We start from the raw sequence: 16,584 nt of genomic DNA on the forward strand, positions 1-16,584 counted from the left end.
TGTAACCGTGGTATATAACCAGAGAGGAACCTGCTTTATGGTATAGTTTTCAGCAGTTGCGAATTCTACCACTAGGTGACTTTTGCTTAGATATGCGAATACAGAGACGAGAAGTGGCTGCGGAATTACACGATGGCACAACAAACAAAGAAGATTGCATCCATTTGTATCATATATATGTATATAGAATGTATATACACGCAAGTTTAACTAGCAGTAGACAATAGCAGCAACCGCAACAATCACGTTTTGTTTATCTTTACTGACTCTCTCATTGGATGGAGTATAGTCGGCAGCCAATAGTTGCAGTTGCAGCAATCACATTTTGTTTATGTTTACTGCTTCGGCTTGTTGTATAGATTATGACTACGATCACATAAATGATTACATTATATAATTATATGATCGTGAATTGTATCTCACTAGTGGTTATAACGTTAAAAGTTTATTGTTTATTCTTAGCTGAATCAATAACGTTGAAAGCAACAAAAATAATAGAGAAATTTTCAGGCTATACCAGAGTTCATCTCTGGCTATACATTAAATAAATTTATCTCATACCTTCTCATACATTGTATATGTATGTGTATAATTATACAGTCATTAATATTTTTCTGAGGTTCTAATTCTAACGTATATGTTGCATCAAGCAGTGATTTTATTTATATGAACGATAATTCTTTTCACGTGAAAATGAGTCTCGTTGCATATGGAAGTAGCGATGAAAGTTCAGACGATGAAAGAAGTAATTGCAATACCGAAATCGAAAATAGAGTTACTTCAGAGGTTACAGTTTTACACACAAATCACAAGTTATATTTACCTACTTCAGAACACAGTATATTTGCAGAAAAAGGTGGTGAAAATAGTATTAACATAGAAATACCTAAGACAAGCGCATCATTAGAAAAAATACACTTTGATAAGTTACCTAAACCCAAAAGTATGATTACTGAAGCAAAGGATGTCACAGAAGAAGATGATATACCACCGAAAAAGGAAATTGAATTTAAATCTGAGAGACCAATAAAAAGGAATCGAGTTCCAGTTAAAATAACAGTGCCGTCTGTATCTGAAGTAAGATAAAATTTTATCTCTATGTACTTCTCTTATTTCTTGTGAATCGATACATTGTTTTAATTGCAGTTTAAAGATGTTGCAAAGGAAAATGAATTCAAATCCAATAAAGTTGAATCATCAAGTGTAAGTATTATGTATGTATAAGAAATAATTTGTAATGAATGAAATTAAAATTCATGTATAATTTCAGAAGGGTAGTAAACTTTTAGTATTGTTGCCACCACCTAAAGGAACTGAAGTCAAAAGTACCAATAATTTAGTACCTAGTGTTATTAATAAAGTTGTTAAAGAATCTAGTCAAATTACAGTTCAACCTAGCAAAGATACATATATAAAAGATTCAAATAGCAGAAAACTCATAAAACCTATTACAACAAAAAGTTCCATAAGTATAACTTATGATTCAAATTCTGACGATGAAGATGACACAACCATAGGCAGTGATAGTAATTCTGTTACAGATTTCTTTGCACTAACAACAGCTAATACTGTTTCATCTTCCACTTTACCAGATTCCTTGAATGTTAATGTAGAATTAAATAACTTTGATCTAGAATTTAAAAATAATCCTAAAGAAGATAACAATTTACCTAATTGGTCCACTGGTAATTCTGATATAGTTGTAACAGAAATGAGTATCAATAAATCTCAAAAGACATTAGTGAGTAACGTCATGAATTTACCAAGAGAAGAAATATTATTAAAAAATAAGACAGAAATAGGTCCAAAATTACCACTGCCTGAACAAGAATATAATGTAGATTCAGAAGGTAATGTGGCTTTTGATGATAAGGCTATTGAGTACCTCTGTGGGAAAAGAGGAGTGAAACGAAAATCTAAAGAAATTGAAGAAATAAATATTATAGAAATAAATGGAGAAGATATTAAACCTGATGAAAGGGAATGGTTAGTAAAAGCATTAACAGAAGAGCCTGTACAAAGACCAATATCTATGCAAGGTGGGGGAGTAAGTTCTCAGTCTAAAAAGAAACACCAAATAACATACTTAGCACATCAAGCTAAGGCAATGGAAATGGAATTGAAGAATCAATGGGCACAAAATAGGTTAACCAGAAAACAAACACAATCAAAATATGGTTTTTAAATATAGAAGACTTGTATTAGATATGTTTGTACATACAACATTTTTTCTTTGTTATTGTATAAAAGTGAAAAAGTTATAAAGTAAGATATTGATTAACAATACTGTTACACCTATCATTCATTTTGCTTTCTCCAAAAAGGTGTTCTTTAAAGTTTCATATTCCTTTTTTTTAATTACAACTAGAGGTTTAGCTTGTAGTAAACTTGGTGGTAAATCTCTATATTAACTAAAATATTGATTAAGTTCTGCTAATTCATCTGACATTTCTAAATACCTATGATACTTATTTAATATTTTTTTGAGATAAAGATCTTCTACTTGCATATCTGCTAAGTCAGTTTCTAACTTTTCTGCAGTTTGCTGATATTCTTTTAACTTTGTAAATAATGAAACATGGTTACAGTGAATATCCGCTTGCTCTTTCTGAGAATCCTCAATAATGCTTTCAAGTGAATTTACAGCCTCTTGCAAACAATTAAGTTTCCTTGAAAAAATAGTATATTTTCTAGAATGATCATCATATAATAACGCCAACTGTTTTTCTTCATACTGTCTCTTCTTTTCTTCTATTTTCTTCCTTTCACTCACTATATTCAGAGTAATAGCATCAAAATCACTTAGCTTTTCATACCTTAAAAGCAAGGCTATTTTTTGTAATCCTTCTTTGATGTCATTAGGCAAAGATTGTGATTCCAAGTTTAATTTATTCAATAATAATAATATCTTCTTCCTGAAAGCTATAGTTTCTTCGCTTGTTTCTAACATTACTTTTTGCAGAGGTTGTAGTAACGACTGTTCTTTTAGCAAAATAAGTTCTTCATGATATTTTGCGCTACAATTTTGCGTAAAAAATTCCATCTATTGTTTTTTAAGAGTTATTTATGATTACTATATGATGTGATAGTAGTTTCATTTTTATCAAACTTTAATAAGGCTGTAAAAGAATTTCATAAATATTACGCATTTTTACCTCGCTGTTACACTTTTGTTATTCATTGATTATTCACAAATTTAACACACATTTTCAAGAAAAGCGATTTAGTGAGATGAAATATTTATATTAACCATTTTTATCGACCGCATTTTCCGCTTCGCAAATGCACATCTGCATCAAACTATTACCACATTTTATGACAATTCGCTTATATAAGCTGACGTGTGTATTTATAAATCCTTATTTAAATATTGATTTTTATCGTCTGTACGTTATGAAAATTCACACCTAGATCAAACTCTGGTAACGGCTATCTAGAAATATATGACTGTATGCGAAATATTGTTGCTGCCTGTGTTGAGTCCACTTTCATTGACAGATATTTGTTTTCGGCGATGATAAAATTTCTAAAATTGTGAATAATTAAATTTTGTTGAACGAGAACGAGTTTTAATGTAAAAAATCGGCGTCTCTGCGCCATATGCTTTTATGCTGTAGTGTTGAAATAAATATTTGACCGATACTTGTGTAATTCTAAAAGCCGTCATCATCAAAAAAGTGGTTAGAAACAGCAACCAACGATGAGCAACGATCAAGCAAATGAACTGTCTGAAACAGTTGAGGTATAATATTAAAATAAATAATAGTTTTCTATTTGTCTTGCGTTTAAATTATAATACGATATTTATTATTTTAAATTATGTTCAAGTTCGTTCCAGAAAATTTAAATGTTACAATATTTTGAAGATAATGCTTGTTGTTAAAGCTAATGTTGTATCAATATTGTAATTTTACTGATTTTTACAATTATATCTATACACAATAACTATCGAAAAGTATAAAATAATTTTTGTTTCAGTTATCTTCAAATGATATTGAAAAAATAGAAGAAGCAAAATTAAGAGCAAAATTTCCAAATACTGGTCGCCCAATTAGTGGACATTCAGCATTTCTACAGAAGAGGCTAGCTAAAGGGGTATATATACATACATATATATAAATTAATTATTTAAACTTCTATGAGTTAATAGATAATTTTTTGATTAAAATGCTAAATAATTGTGGTGTTATAATAAATATATCTATAATGCAAATTGCCATAAAGAAATTTTTCTAAGTTATATGTGAAAAAACTTTCAGCAAAAATATTTTGATTCTGGAGATTATCAAATGGCAAAACAAAAATATACAGCTAAGCCAAAACCAGCTGGTGTTCTGCCAACAGGTGATGCTATACCTACACCTGAAACTGTACCACAACGAAAGACATCTATTATCCAACAAAAATTCAATACAACAAGTACATCATAAGTTTTTGTAATGTTTTAAAAGTATCGTAACTCCAGTGATATATAATGCGATTATACACAATCTAAATTTTAAATGTTCAGTATCTTTATGTTTTGTAGATGGTATTATCTTAAAAGATTAGTTTTCATAATATTTTTGGAATGCTTATTCATTATCAATACATTGCTTTTTAATACAATACATGTGTGCTATGAAAGTTTTTCTTAAAAGTTATATTTGAAGATATAGGGCACTTAAAAGAATAAAAATTGTAACAATTTGTAACAATGTATCATGTGTCAAATATTATAATTCTGTTTTTTCATATACTAAAGGTGTTAATACTTAGCAATTTTTATGTTGTTTGTAAGTTGATTTTGAGGTCTAAGTTAATCCTCATTGTATCTTAGATTCAAATACATAAATGTAGAGTTTCAAAATTTCCTATTAAAATAAGCAATGAAACTAATCCAAAATATGAGATTGATGATAAAAGATGATACTGTAAATGTAATCACTTGTATATGCAATAGAGTTTCAGAATGAAACGTTATACAGACCTGCATTTCCAAAGTTGCTGTGATGTGCTTAATAGACTATATTCTTATAAGATGTCAAGTTATCATAAGAATCTGTATGTAGCATAAAAGAAACTTAAATATAATAGTTGTTTTGGTTATTGTAAACTACATTAGTAATATATTGTAATTTAAACTTTCTCATATTTATTTAGTTACCTATCCATTATTTTCGTAAAAAAAAATGATTTAAATAATAGGTTTTTACACATTAACTAACATTAATTATTTTTCATATTTATGTCGAAGCATATAGAAATCTAAATAATTTTATTTTGTTGTATAAATACATTTTTCTATATTTAAAACTAATTAATATAGTAAAATTTTTAAAAAGTGCACTTACATAAGATAATTTTATTATTACATCATCAATTAATTATAGCTTTTAGGTATATATTAAGAAATATTTTTATGATACATATATTAATAAGCACATTGGAAAAAATTTGTATTCTTTTTATTCATTAATGTTTCAGCTAAATATAATAAATTGAACAAAAGTATCAATTATGTAATATTAAAAAGCTTTTAATACATACATTACTTATCTATTTCACTATATTATTTAAGTGTTATATCCCACATCTGCCAAATAAAATTTATTTTTTTTTATATCTTTATATTTTATATATATAGATATTTAATGTAATAGTATTAAACTTATTTTAGATATATTCAATACCCACATACCATTATATTCATATGTAACTCATATTTAAAGATATAAATATAATTTGATCTAAAAATTATTATTTACAGTAATGTGAAATAGGCACTTATTTTATTCTTAGCCACTTTTATCTATCCATTTTTTAATGGAATATCAAAAAACAATTAGTGTAAATTTTATTGTCACAGAAAAATATATTGATAAGCAATAATTTAGTTTTAATAAATTACAAAATGTTTTATACCAAAAGTTTTTCTATCAAAACGTTTTATATAAAAGTTTATTTTAATTATACTATAATATATATATATATATATATATATGTATACTGAATATTTCTAAATACATTATACATGTATCTTATATTCAAATTTCAAAAAAATAATTTATGTCTACTTTCTTTATAGTTGTTATAAGAGAATAAGTATCTTATGGAAGTTTTAAAATTAAATTTTGTTTAAAATATTTAGTAATTAAGATTAATTCAAGTAACATATAAATTAGTAGTGAGAATATTACATTAAAATTTTCTAAATTGTGTAATTTCATAATTAATTTGAATATTAAAGCACTTTATGTAGGCATATTTTGACTTCTGTAACTTCTGTATTTATTTTAGAAATGTTTTTTCGTTTTTCCTTCTTTTAAGTAATAAATAGGACCTTTTTAGATATTTACTTATACATATCTTCTATCAAATTTTCATATTTTTTATAAACAACATTCCTTTTAAGTTTAAGCGTTGGTCCCAATTCTCCAGTGGCATGTGAGAAATCCTTTGGTAAAATTTGGAACTTCTGTACTCTTTGTGCATTACTTATAGATTTCGTATTGGCTCTTTTAATTGCTTTATCAATTTCTTCATATACCTAAGAAAATGTAAAGTTTATAGATAATGTTCAATAAATATCAAAATTTATTCTCAATTTACTAAAGCTTTTGGTATATATAAACTTACAAGAGGATCATGTGTTTTTAAAACATCAGAAATTGTTTTTGATGTACTTCCAATAGATTGTAACCATTTTAAAGTTTCTTCAGTGAAGTCATCTGTTGGTTCACCAGTTTCAGTATTAACATTAGTCTGAAATATATGCAAATTATATAAATAACAGTAATGTAAACATTATAATACTTAGAAATCTTATCTTACCTTTAAAGTAACTAATATGGTAAGATATTTTCGTTTGTCTCCAATCAATAAAGCATTGCTTAATGCAGGCAATTCAGCTAATACTAGCTCTTCTATATGAATTGGTGGTATATTTTCTCCACCAGCAGTAATAATTAATTCTTTTATTCTTCCTACATTCGGTACAAAAATATATTAAGACTAACATTGAGAAATTAAAAAGAATTTGTACTTTAAAATAAGTTTACCCGTAATATGTAAAAATCCATTTGAATCAATTTTTCCTAGATCACCGCTGTGTAACCATCTTTCTCCATCTAATGCTTCCCCTGTCTTTTCAGGTTCATTTAGATATCCCATAAATATGTGTCTTCCATACATACAAATTTCTCCTTCACCATTGCTGTCTGGATTATCTAATTTTGTCTTAAGTCCAGGCATAGTTCGACCAACAGAACCTAATCTGAATATCAAATAGATTAGAAAAAATTAATGTAGTAAATTATCAAAATTTAATTCGATATACATTTTTTTAAATCGGTCATTGCGAATGTGTCCAGAAGATGATAAAAAATATTTCAGACATGAATGAATAGTTTCAGAAGATATATAATTCAATGTTAGTCTTTTGTAGATAGATAAGTAGAATTTCTAAATTTAAAAAATTTGCTATATACGCAAACAACCTAAATTAAAAAGAAATTAATTTAAAAAATGTCACCCAGACTCATCTAACTTTTATTTGAAATATTTTTCAGCATCAATATTTTCAGTTTCTAAAATATTCACGGCAATCAATTTAAATAGGATATCGTGTACAAAAGTAATTAGGTATTTACTTGAAATGATCAGGTGCACTTAAAATATGTCCACCGCTACATTCAGACATTCCATACACTTCAAATATAGGGATGTCTAAACTTAAAAAATATTCTTTGATATGTGTACTTAAGGGGGCAGCTGCAGTAGCGCAATGATGGCATCTATCCAAACCAAGTGCTGTTTTTATTTTGTTAAAAATTAGCCATTTGGCAAAGATATAGCCCCAATGTTTGTGATCGTTACCATTCATTTTATTTACATTGTAATGATATCCTTGAGATGTTGCCCAAGAAACAATACTTGATTTAATAAATCCAGTATTAATTTCACTTTGCAGTTTAAAGTATATTTTCTCCCATACCCTTGGTACACCTACAAATATGGTAGGTCGTACCTCAAGTAAAGTATTAACTAAACTGCCTTTAAGAGCATTCCTGTCCGCGAAATGTAACGTAGCAACTGTATATATGCAGTAATATATATCGATTATCTGGAATTATCAAAAAAATTATATAATTACAACATATACAGACTGTTTCACATAATTTAGTCAACCAACTAAGCGGCAATTCCATATGCAACAATATATCAAATACGAAGATATAGAACTTTTTGTCTAAGGCTTTGTTTTTGAAAAAATCAAATTTGAAAATTTGTCCACCATTCTTGAACATAGCTAATTATTGGTTAAGTATAAGTAATCAATCAGCAAGAAATTATTCTATATGCAAACATGAGTCAAATATATGTAGAATAAAATTTTTCTGTAAAAATTTTCGTTTTAAAGAAGACAGAGTTTGAACATGTTTAGTTAAAAATTGGCCTAGCACACGCGTATGATAAATTTTTCAAATTTACTTTTCTTGAAAACAAAAGATCTTGTAAAAAAATTTTATTGCACTTCCTCAGCTCATTTTCACATGTAGAATATCTTTTTGTCGATCATTTACTCTTGTCTAATCCAAAATTAGCCATGTTCAAATACACTTGATAAATGTTTAATCTCGATTTTCTCTAAAAGGGAGTCTTAGACAAAAAATTTCATGTTACATTTTCGTCTTATTCTTGCACGTAGAATCATCATTTACTCTTGACATTATGCGGGATTGCCTGTATAATATAACATATAATTTTAAAAATTTAAAACAAAAAATTTAGATAATTTACCTGTGCTGCAACGTGAGATAAAGGCAAATAAGAGATTATATGTTGATAAGCGGTTTTAAATTTAAAAGTTCTATTCATAGATCGAACATTATGTATAAGATTGTCATGACTTAACATTACAGCCTTCGGATATCCAACTGTACCTGACTGTAAATAAAAGACATATTTGTTTTTATGGCACTTCGTAAAAGTATTCTCATAAAAAATTGATGTTTTGTACCGTGAAAACCAAGGTACAGCATTCATTCGTTGCAATTCTTTTCAGAATTTCGTTTAATTTGTCATCAGATTCTGCTTCTCCAATTTTTATTAAATCATTCCACTGTAAAGAAATTATTATTATTATTCACTTCATAATAATGAATTCGTTATCATAGATCATAGATAAGATGATTTACGCTTAAAACGTCCTTTTCGTTCGGTGTGCCGGTGTATTGAATAATTGCTTTTAAATGAGGAAGATTGTGTCTTATTTGTAATATTTTTTCCAATTGTTTTGAATCTTCGACTACTACTATGTTCGCCTGGCTAGTTTGAAGGCAATGTTGACATGCATCTGGAGTATTAGTTGTATATATACCGACAGCAATTCCTCTAAATGAATTGCAAATTATGTATGAAATATTGAAATTAAATATTATAGATCTTCCTCAGAAACGTAGATATAGATATTTACCCTGCGTATATAGCGCCGAGATTTGAGAACAACCATTCCGGGCTATTGAATCCTAGAATGCAAACCCCGTGGAATCGTTCTAAACCGAATTTTATAAAAGCCTTGGCCACGATTTTTATTTGATTTTCATACTCGCTAAACATATAACGTGACGAAAATTAATAATTCATGTGAAACAAGTTTTCATACTTTCTCTGTGGATTACTTACGTAAAAGTATATGTTCTTCTGTGACCAGTTTCATCAGGTGTTGCTGCTAGAGCGATATGATTAGGATATTTTTTAACTGTATTTGACAATAATCCAGGAACTGATATGGGATTAAAATCTTCGTCATTTAATTGTATTCGTACACGTCCGTCTATTTTTGTAGTCGTGAAACTATCAGCGGGCAAAATTTGATCAGGTCCTATAAAAATAGAATAAATGACATAAATAGTAAATAATGATAACATAGAGGGTGTACCAGCTGAAGAAGGCCACTTAAATATATCCTTTGTTCTTAATACCATAAAAAAACGTCTGTAGTACGATTAAATTTGATGATTGATTAAATAATTTCCAAAGCAGAATATCATGGAAGAAAAATCGTTGTTCGCTCATTGTCATTTTTTTATGTACAAAGCGTATATCTTTTTCTATTATATCTTGTAGCAGGCGAGAAATTACATATAAATATGCCTGAATCATGACCTTCAGATGAGCTTGAGACAATGTTAGAATAGTATGTAAACTCACGATTTGAAATTTAAAATAAATGAAATGTTCCGAGTGATAGTTTTTTATTTTCAACGTCATTGATTCGTTCGAAGTTTTTAATTATCTCCACATACGATAAACGTGATGGACTGTTGCGATCGGAAACTCGTTCTTTATACATACAATCACATAACTTCTCTTACGCGTCGTTTTGCCTTATTATAAATGTAAATCAGTTCAACTCCTTCATGCTTTGAATAACTGGTTAGATTGAAAGTTTTATTAATACATTAATAATCGCTGCCCAGTTACTTAGAGAATGGATTTTGTTTATGTCCGTCGATAAACATAAATTAATAGTTATCACCGAATATCCCTTTCAAAATGTAATAACATAAATGTAATAACATCGTTTTATAATTTTATCATCCTCTTAGTGTTCAAGATTATCTGAAGATCATAATCTAAACATATTTAAATGCTTTCCTCGTTGCTTCTTAGATAAAAAATAATGGTAATCTCGAAAAAACAAAAAAAAAAAAAGAAACGAACAAATCAAAAGCTTTCTCTTCCATGATGTTCCCCGTTAGAAATCATTTATATCTACAAACATTTTTCATGGCATTAAAAACAAAGACAGAGAAATAATTAAGTAATTTCCTTCAGCTAGGACACCCTGTATATATTATATTCGTATATTCAAAACTTTTTAATACAGGATTCACATAGATACTCACCATCTAGACCAGTTTCGTTACTCGGATAATAGGAATCTTCACTGGCTATATCCTGTAATATTGAAAATACCATTCATATCAATATATCATTCTTCTTGTTTCACTGTGTAAAAATGGTATTAAAAATGAAAAATTAAATTAAAAATTTTCAATTTGCTATTTGATCATTTTCTTACTGTCGTACCTTGTTGTTCATCGTAAATCCTTTTATTGTTTCATTTGTCTGGAGCGGCTGTACCGTATTCATGTTATCTAAAATGACATATTATATGTGTTATAATAGTGTATATGTGTTTGTTTTATAGTATGTATTGTATGATTGAATGCAGTGTGATTTTTACGATGATATACGATCGAACGATTTGAATGATTCAATCTCATTACTATATTACTATACATTACGTATTATTATAAATGATAACACTAGCTACATTTCACGAATTTGTTATTGTCGGAAATCGAAACTATCCAAATATATTAAAATTATTGAAATGCGGTATAAACTTAATGTATTTTTCAACATCACGCAAAATTATTTCAAAATTATACGAAGTGCTCTGCACTAAACTTTGTACCAAAAAGTACAGAGTAATCTATAGATATGTCATAATCTTTGACCTCACGATCTCAAAGCATTCAAAATCATCGACTTAAATGAAAAATGTATGTTATATTATGTATAACCAAATTTTTTATAGTTTAAATTCAACAAGTATAAATAATTTATGTAATATCAATGTAGTATTCAAGAAGAAGCAAAGTAGACGCGGAAGGAAGTTTAATTTGCGTAATTAAACCGCATCGTGTGAATACAAAGAAAAGAAAAGAAAACTTTCGTGAACGCGATATTTTTGTATGTAATTTTCATTATTATGAATTGTTTACTTATAACCATTTGTATGTAATAATGCGTAGTTTCTCATAGGCCTTCAAAATATATTTTTAACAATTATCAGAATAACGATGTTGCAACTAGACTAAATTTTTTTAACTTTCTTCTGTTCTATGTACCCTAGACATGAGATGATGTGAACAAAGTACACTTGATAAATATAACAGTAACAGCTATTCATATCGCGTACAGTAAGTGATAAATTATTTTTAAACGTCAGCGAAGTTTATTTTTTACATGTATGTATATGTAGGTTGAATTTAGATCATACGTTTAGTATCATTACGCTTTAATTTCTCGTCAAGTGAAAGTTCATTAAATTATTAGTTCAATGATAATTTATCAAATTAGTCGGAAAATTCATATAACTTATGCAAATTCTGTGTCGAATAGTTCATCTGTAATTAGTAAAACTCTAACAAATACCTTTGAAAAGTAGAATAACCATTTTAGATGAAATTTGAAGTTCACTGGCCTGCTGAAACTACAAAGGTATTGTTCGACTAGCGAAAATCAATAACAGAATATCGTACTGCCTTTCGGCGGTACATTTAATCTTGTTCTCGAATTTTTACATCTCAATCCCGATTTTTTAAACAACAAAATAATTTTTACTGTCACAAAAAAGCTTCAGCGCAAGATTACATATTAACAACATTATTTCTTAATATACTCGTGGAATCTATCGACGCGAAATTGAGCGAAAATACAATTGAGGAGAAAATTATTCAAAGACTGTCGAAGGATTCAGCAATTGAATGATTTATAATCGTTTTTAAATCCTTTTGCTGATTTTATAAACGACATTGACCGTTAAGCTAAATGCATATCTAAAAACTAATAAAAATCACAAATAAGGTGACGAAGAATAAAAAAAAAGTAATTGGACTTTATAACATGTTACACAATTTCGTGTCTCGTAGTAAAAACGAGGTGCTGTAAGAAGGAAGATTAAAAAACGAAATATTCATGCATCATGTATCCATATCAATATTTCAATTTTATTTACCGAATACTACTACGTAAGACAAGAGAAGAAATCCCTGTTATTAGATGAAAAATAGAAACGACATGACATTGATAATTTCAGATTATGTAACAACAAATGATATTTCCCTGTTAATATGTAATTAAAGTCAAATTACAACTTTAATATTTAATTAACTTCGGAAATGAACAATTTTATTCGGAATATAATTTTTTAGTATGTATGAAACTTAAAAAGATATCTCAAAACCGACATGATATTTATTATATGTTGTTCTTTAGAAATATATAATTAATTAAATTATGAATCTAAAGAATTCTTTTTACCTATATCATTTATTTCTGATTCAAAGTTTAGAACAAAAAATTTTCAATCTGTTTTTACTTGCAGTCTGATTTTAAGTTTATGTAAAATATTCTAATAGTGTTTTACGAAAAATACGTCATATTAGTCATAATTATTTGTTGTAATTAAAAGTTCATTAATTATAGGCGTCAAGTACAGTCTGTCCGATAACAGTGTATCATAATAGTGTATTAACGACACACGATATATTTACAAAAATTAATATATTTTTGATACGATTATCGATTACAGATACAGGTAGTGACCCCCATATTTTTCGACTGTAGTCTTAACCTCTTTGGTACCGATCAACGTCATATCGTTGTTTGTAACAGTTGCGAAAAGTGTCAACAACGATATATCGTTGCGTATACGATGACGCCTTACTATTTGAATCTCATCTCAAAATAACTTTATAAAACATTATAAATGGTTGAATTTTTCTGCAGAAGTCCTGTGTGAGGTATTCCACAAATTGAAAAAATTGTTTAGGGGTTTAACTTTTCGTTATATTCTGCGATGATTGATACCGAGATTGTGTATGTGCTAATGCCGTAAGATAAAAATTCGACACGGGAGATTTGCTTGAAGCCTTAGTCACAGGTTGTAAATAATACTATTTAGAATAGAGTATCTTCCTATGTTTCACAAAATAATCTTACATCGATAGGACGAGAATAAAATTTTTAGTGGGCCTGTGCGAAGTTCACGCACAATTTGTAATCTGTGCAAAATTATAAATTATCTATGTGAGTGATAATAAGTAAATATTACACATTTTCAATAGCCGGATAACTATAGATGTTTATAATAATATTAGAATGTTATTTCAGTGATGTTATACCAGCTCACTTGTTTTCGAGCAAGTAATCCTCCTGGCGCTTACTGTGCATCATGGGATTATCATTTAGTTTTGTGTTTTGATATTAGAAATTTTGTTACAAATAATTGAGGATGCAATATTTATGCTTTACACTACGTGTTCTACATCAAACTATGACTAAACAATGATTCTTCTTATTTGCAAATACTGTTTATAAAAGAAAGCTGATTTTTCCATTTTTCCTATTGATTGTGGATAAGTATTATTAGTATAATTTTCAACAAATATTGAAATACAATTGGCATTAATTTATTTTTTCTTTATTTCGTAATATGTTCCGTTTTAAATTTCGTAAATATCATTCTTACCAATATCAACCTTACCAAATTACATCAAATTGGTTCGGTATTCTTTATTTAGGTACAATTCTTTCGGTCGGCGCAAAAAGGGTTAATAAGCCACTTTGATAAGTTCTTAACCTTAAAATACGTTTTGCTTTCAATTTGTGCTTTATAATAGACCAAAAAAAATTATTAATGAGATATGCATTGGGTTTGGGACTGGGGCATTTGCACTGAGACAGCCAATCCAACACAGTGATACCGTTCTTCGTTTAGTAGCTTATTCATTTCAGAAAACTGTACTCTTTTTAATGATTAAACTGAGAGCACTGTGTATATTTAGATTATCACAGTCTCATCGTCATTAAACATCAATTTGCGTAAATATCGCCAGTAAGCTCTTATGAGGCTGTATAAAACTATTATTAAAATTTATAAATGACTAAACGTAAAAAGAAATAATGTTAACGTTATTGACATCTTTGTTATAAAAGTTTCATTCTATCCCAACTCTTTTTCCCTGTGTTCCACTAGGAATAGTACCGTTAATCGTTAGTACAATCCGATTCATTCGAAGACAAGAAAGTGGGTCTATGAGCTCGAATAATTTATTTTATGAAATTGCGAAAGAAATGGAAAAAGGTTATTAAGAGTAATTGTTAGTATTCAATCAATGTAATGATAATGAGCTTTTACTAGTATTTTATCAACAAATTAGCAACTTTTATTTTAACGAGTAATTATACGTTATTATAAAAAATATTACAAAAGAATCGTAAAGATAGTCATTTAAATAAGGAATATAAACACATATATATATAGTATAACGTTTCACTATGTTCAGTGATGTTTATGTTTCATCGCTTTATTATTTATTCTATGACGATTTAGAGTAAATGACAATATTTGATAAACGCAGTCATTAAGCTTTTTCTATTGACGTTGAGATTCGTGATTGGTCGATTCCTCAACTAAATAAACATACGATCCCATTAATTTAACCAATCAACGGTTTATTGCAAAAGGATACGTTTCTTTTTGAATCAATAAAGCATACCTCCTTTTTTACCTCTTTCTAATACCTCTTATAATATTAAAACGACTAAAAAAGAATTCTAAGACGATTGAACATAACGAATCACTGGAAAGTTACAATCCGGAATTGCTGATCACGCTATATAAAACTTTACATACGTATATGTATATAGTGTATCGAAGTTAATAAACATCACATTCATATACATATCGTTTATGAATTTGTTATACCGGAAAATGCTTATTACTCTTGTTCAATAAAATATTACCGTTAAATTGATTGATTATTTATTACACATTACATAGTAAATTCAATTAATTATTCAAATTCATAAATATTGAGATATAAATATTTATAATAATTTTTACATTAAACTTCGTAAAATTACAAGATAAAAATGAAGATTTATCTTTATTATTTTAAAAATAAAGATATTGCGTTTGAATAATAAACTTTTCTATAAATCGCGTCAGCAGATGTGGTTACCTTGGTTCCTGGTTTCCTTCTGAGTGACAATTTTATAAGTTGACGAATATACAAAATATATTTGTATCTCTTGAGACTTCCACTAGATAACTCCGCACGGTACGAAAGTTCTTACGATACTGATGAAACTCTGAGTTTACCGCGCTAATCCACAGTCAACTTACGATCTGTATCATATGAAAATTTTACACTTGGAACCGACAATTACATAAAATCTTCTTGCCATGTGGTAGGAATTTGTACTTTATATGGAAATGAAATCATAATTACTTGCACTTTGTACATGTTTGTACATGTTTCAATGAAACGTTTAAACATATTCTAAATAACGAATAATTGGATAAATCTTTCTTTTTGAAAAGATACAAATTCATCTTCAATGGAAAAATAAGATAACATTTTATATTTTTCTTTTGCTATGTGCTATGGTTATTTGTAACAAACAAAATATTTTATTTCTTTGGGCATATCTTTTACTGAATTAAACAAATTATATGATTTTTTAAATTTCAAATATATTTGTACATGTATACATTAAAATATTAAGATTTTATGTTTAAATATGACTATTTTATAATTTTTACAATTAATTATCTTATAGATGCAATACATTTGATTTTAGATTTGCTGAACAAATTAAAATGCGAAATTCAAATTCATATGTATTTGTTATTATATATCCATTTTATTAAATTTTAAAGAAACACGAACATTTAATAGTTAATTATGCTGAAATAAACTGTTTGAAATGATAGTACATACATATGTAGGCGCGCACAAA

The 16,584-nt window shown here is 27.8% G+C and overlaps 4 protein-coding genes and 1 long non-coding RNA gene across 8 annotated transcripts; 3 read left to right on the forward strand and 2 right to left on the reverse strand.

Moving 5' to 3' along the window:
• The first annotated feature begins 99 nt into the window (after positions 1-99).
• LOC100747107 (proline-rich protein PRCC) lies at positions 100-2,284 on the forward strand. 3 transcript variants are annotated; one of them, XM_033322565.1, is made up of 4 exons: positions 103-580; positions 654-1,077; positions 1,147-1,203; positions 1,271-2,284. In XM_033322565.1, exons 2-4 carry the CDS (start codon positions 667-669, stop codon positions 2,183-2,185), a joined length of 1,383 nt encoding a protein of 460 aa, XP_033178456.1. In that variant the 5' UTR covers positions 103-580; positions 654-666; the 3' UTR covers positions 2,186-2,284. The 3 variants fall into 3 exon arrangements, with proteins under 3 accessions (XP_012244923.1, XP_033178456.1, XP_003492107.1); XM_012389500.3 differs by having other exon boundaries at positions 100-1,077; positions 1,274-2,284; XM_003492059.4 differs by having other exon boundaries at positions 103-1,077.
• On the reverse strand, positions 2,174-3,380 carry LOC112213416. Its single transcript, XM_024369913.1, has 3 exons — positions 3,150-3,380; positions 3,039-3,058; positions 2,174-3,000 (listed from the first exon to the last, which is right to left on the reverse strand). The coding sequence occupies exon 3, from the start codon at positions 2,948-2,950 to the stop codon at positions 2,408-2,410; it is 543 nt and encodes a 180-aa protein (XP_024225681.1). The 5' UTR covers positions 2,951-3,000; positions 3,039-3,058; positions 3,150-3,380; the 3' UTR covers positions 2,174-2,407.
• LOC100747340 (alpha-endosulfine) lies at positions 3,298-5,128 on the forward strand. Its single transcript, XM_003492061.3, has 3 exons — positions 3,298-3,742; positions 3,979-4,095; positions 4,260-5,128. Exons 1-3 carry the CDS (start codon positions 3,701-3,703, stop codon positions 4,428-4,430), a joined length of 330 nt encoding a protein of 109 aa, XP_003492109.1. The 5' UTR covers positions 3,298-3,700; the 3' UTR covers positions 4,431-5,128.
• A 939-nt stretch (positions 5,129-6,067) lies between these two features.
• Positions 6,068-15,958, reverse strand: LOC100747697 (very long-chain-fatty-acid--CoA ligase bubblegum). Of its 2 annotated transcripts, none has more exons than XM_003492064.4 (13): positions 15,804-15,958; positions 11,077-11,144; positions 10,893-10,944; positions 9,667-9,865; positions 9,458-9,592; positions 9,180-9,375; positions 9,002-9,103; positions 8,782-8,928; positions 7,632-8,104; positions 7,041-7,255; positions 6,814-6,965; positions 6,619-6,744; positions 6,068-6,529 (listed from the first exon to the last, which is right to left on the reverse strand). In XM_003492064.4, exons 2-13 carry the CDS (start codon positions 11,137-11,139, stop codon positions 6,335-6,337), a joined length of 2,055 nt encoding a protein of 684 aa, XP_003492112.1. In that variant the 5' UTR covers positions 11,140-11,144; positions 15,804-15,958; the 3' UTR covers positions 6,068-6,334. The 2 variants fall into 2 exon arrangements, with proteins under 2 accessions (XP_003492112.1, XP_003492113.1); XM_003492065.4 differs by lacking the exon at positions 15,804-15,958 and adding an exon at positions 12,211-12,331.
• LOC112213430 lies at positions 13,410-14,090 on the forward strand. The gene is made up of 2 exons (XR_002947324.2): positions 13,410-13,866; positions 13,951-14,090. It is a non-coding gene; the product is annotated as an uncharacterized LOC112213430 (long non-coding RNA).
• Positions 15,959-16,584: the final 626 nt, after the last annotated feature.

This window comes from Bombus impatiens, unplaced genomic scaffold, assembly GCF_000188095.3.
Source record: "Bombus impatiens unplaced genomic scaffold, BIMP_2.2 scf_0647, whole genome shotgun sequence".
Taxonomy (NCBI): domain Eukaryota; kingdom Metazoa; phylum Arthropoda; class Insecta; order Hymenoptera; family Apidae; genus Bombus; species Bombus impatiens.

Excerpts from the sequence above, each read along its gene's own strand:
- LOC112213416 (XM_024369913.1), bottom strand. The coding sequence starts at position 2,950 with ATGTTAGAAACAAGCGAAGAAACTATAGCTTTCAGGAAGAAGATATTA.
- LOC100747697 (XM_003492065.4), bottom strand. The coding sequence starts at position 12,232 with ATGGTTATTCTACTTTTCAAAG. Across the intron at positions 11,145-12,210 it reads GGTTATTCTACTTTTCAAAG|ATAACATGAATACGGTACAG; the intron begins GTATTTGTTAGA and ends ATGTCATTTTAG. Across the intron at positions 6,745-6,813 it reads CCATATTAGTTACTTTAAAG|ACTAATGTTAATACTGAAAC; the intron begins GTAAGATAAGAT and ends CATATATTTCAG.
- LOC100747340 (XM_003492061.3), top strand. The coding sequence starts at position 3,701 with ATGAGCAACGATCAAGCAAATGAACTGTCTGAAACAGTTGAG. Across the intron at positions 3,743-3,978 it reads AACTGTCTGAAACAGTTGAG|TTATCTTCAAATGATATTGA; the intron begins GTATAATATTAA and ends TTTTTGTTTCAG. Across the intron at positions 4,096-4,259 it reads AGAAGAGGCTAGCTAAAGGG|CAAAAATATTTTGATTCTGG; the intron begins GTATATATACAT and ends AAAAACTTTCAG.
- LOC100747107 (XM_003492059.4), top strand. The coding sequence starts at position 667 with ATGAACGATAATTCTTTTCACGTGAAAATGAGTCTCGTTGCATATGGA. Across the intron at positions 1,078-1,146 it reads CAGTGCCGTCTGTATCTGAA|TTTAAAGATGTTGCAAAGGA; the intron begins GTAAGATAAAAT and ends TTTTAATTGCAG. Across the intron at positions 1,204-1,270 it reads ATAAAGTTGAATCATCAAGT|AAGGGTAGTAAACTTTTAGT; the intron begins GTAAGTATTATG and ends GTATAATTTCAG.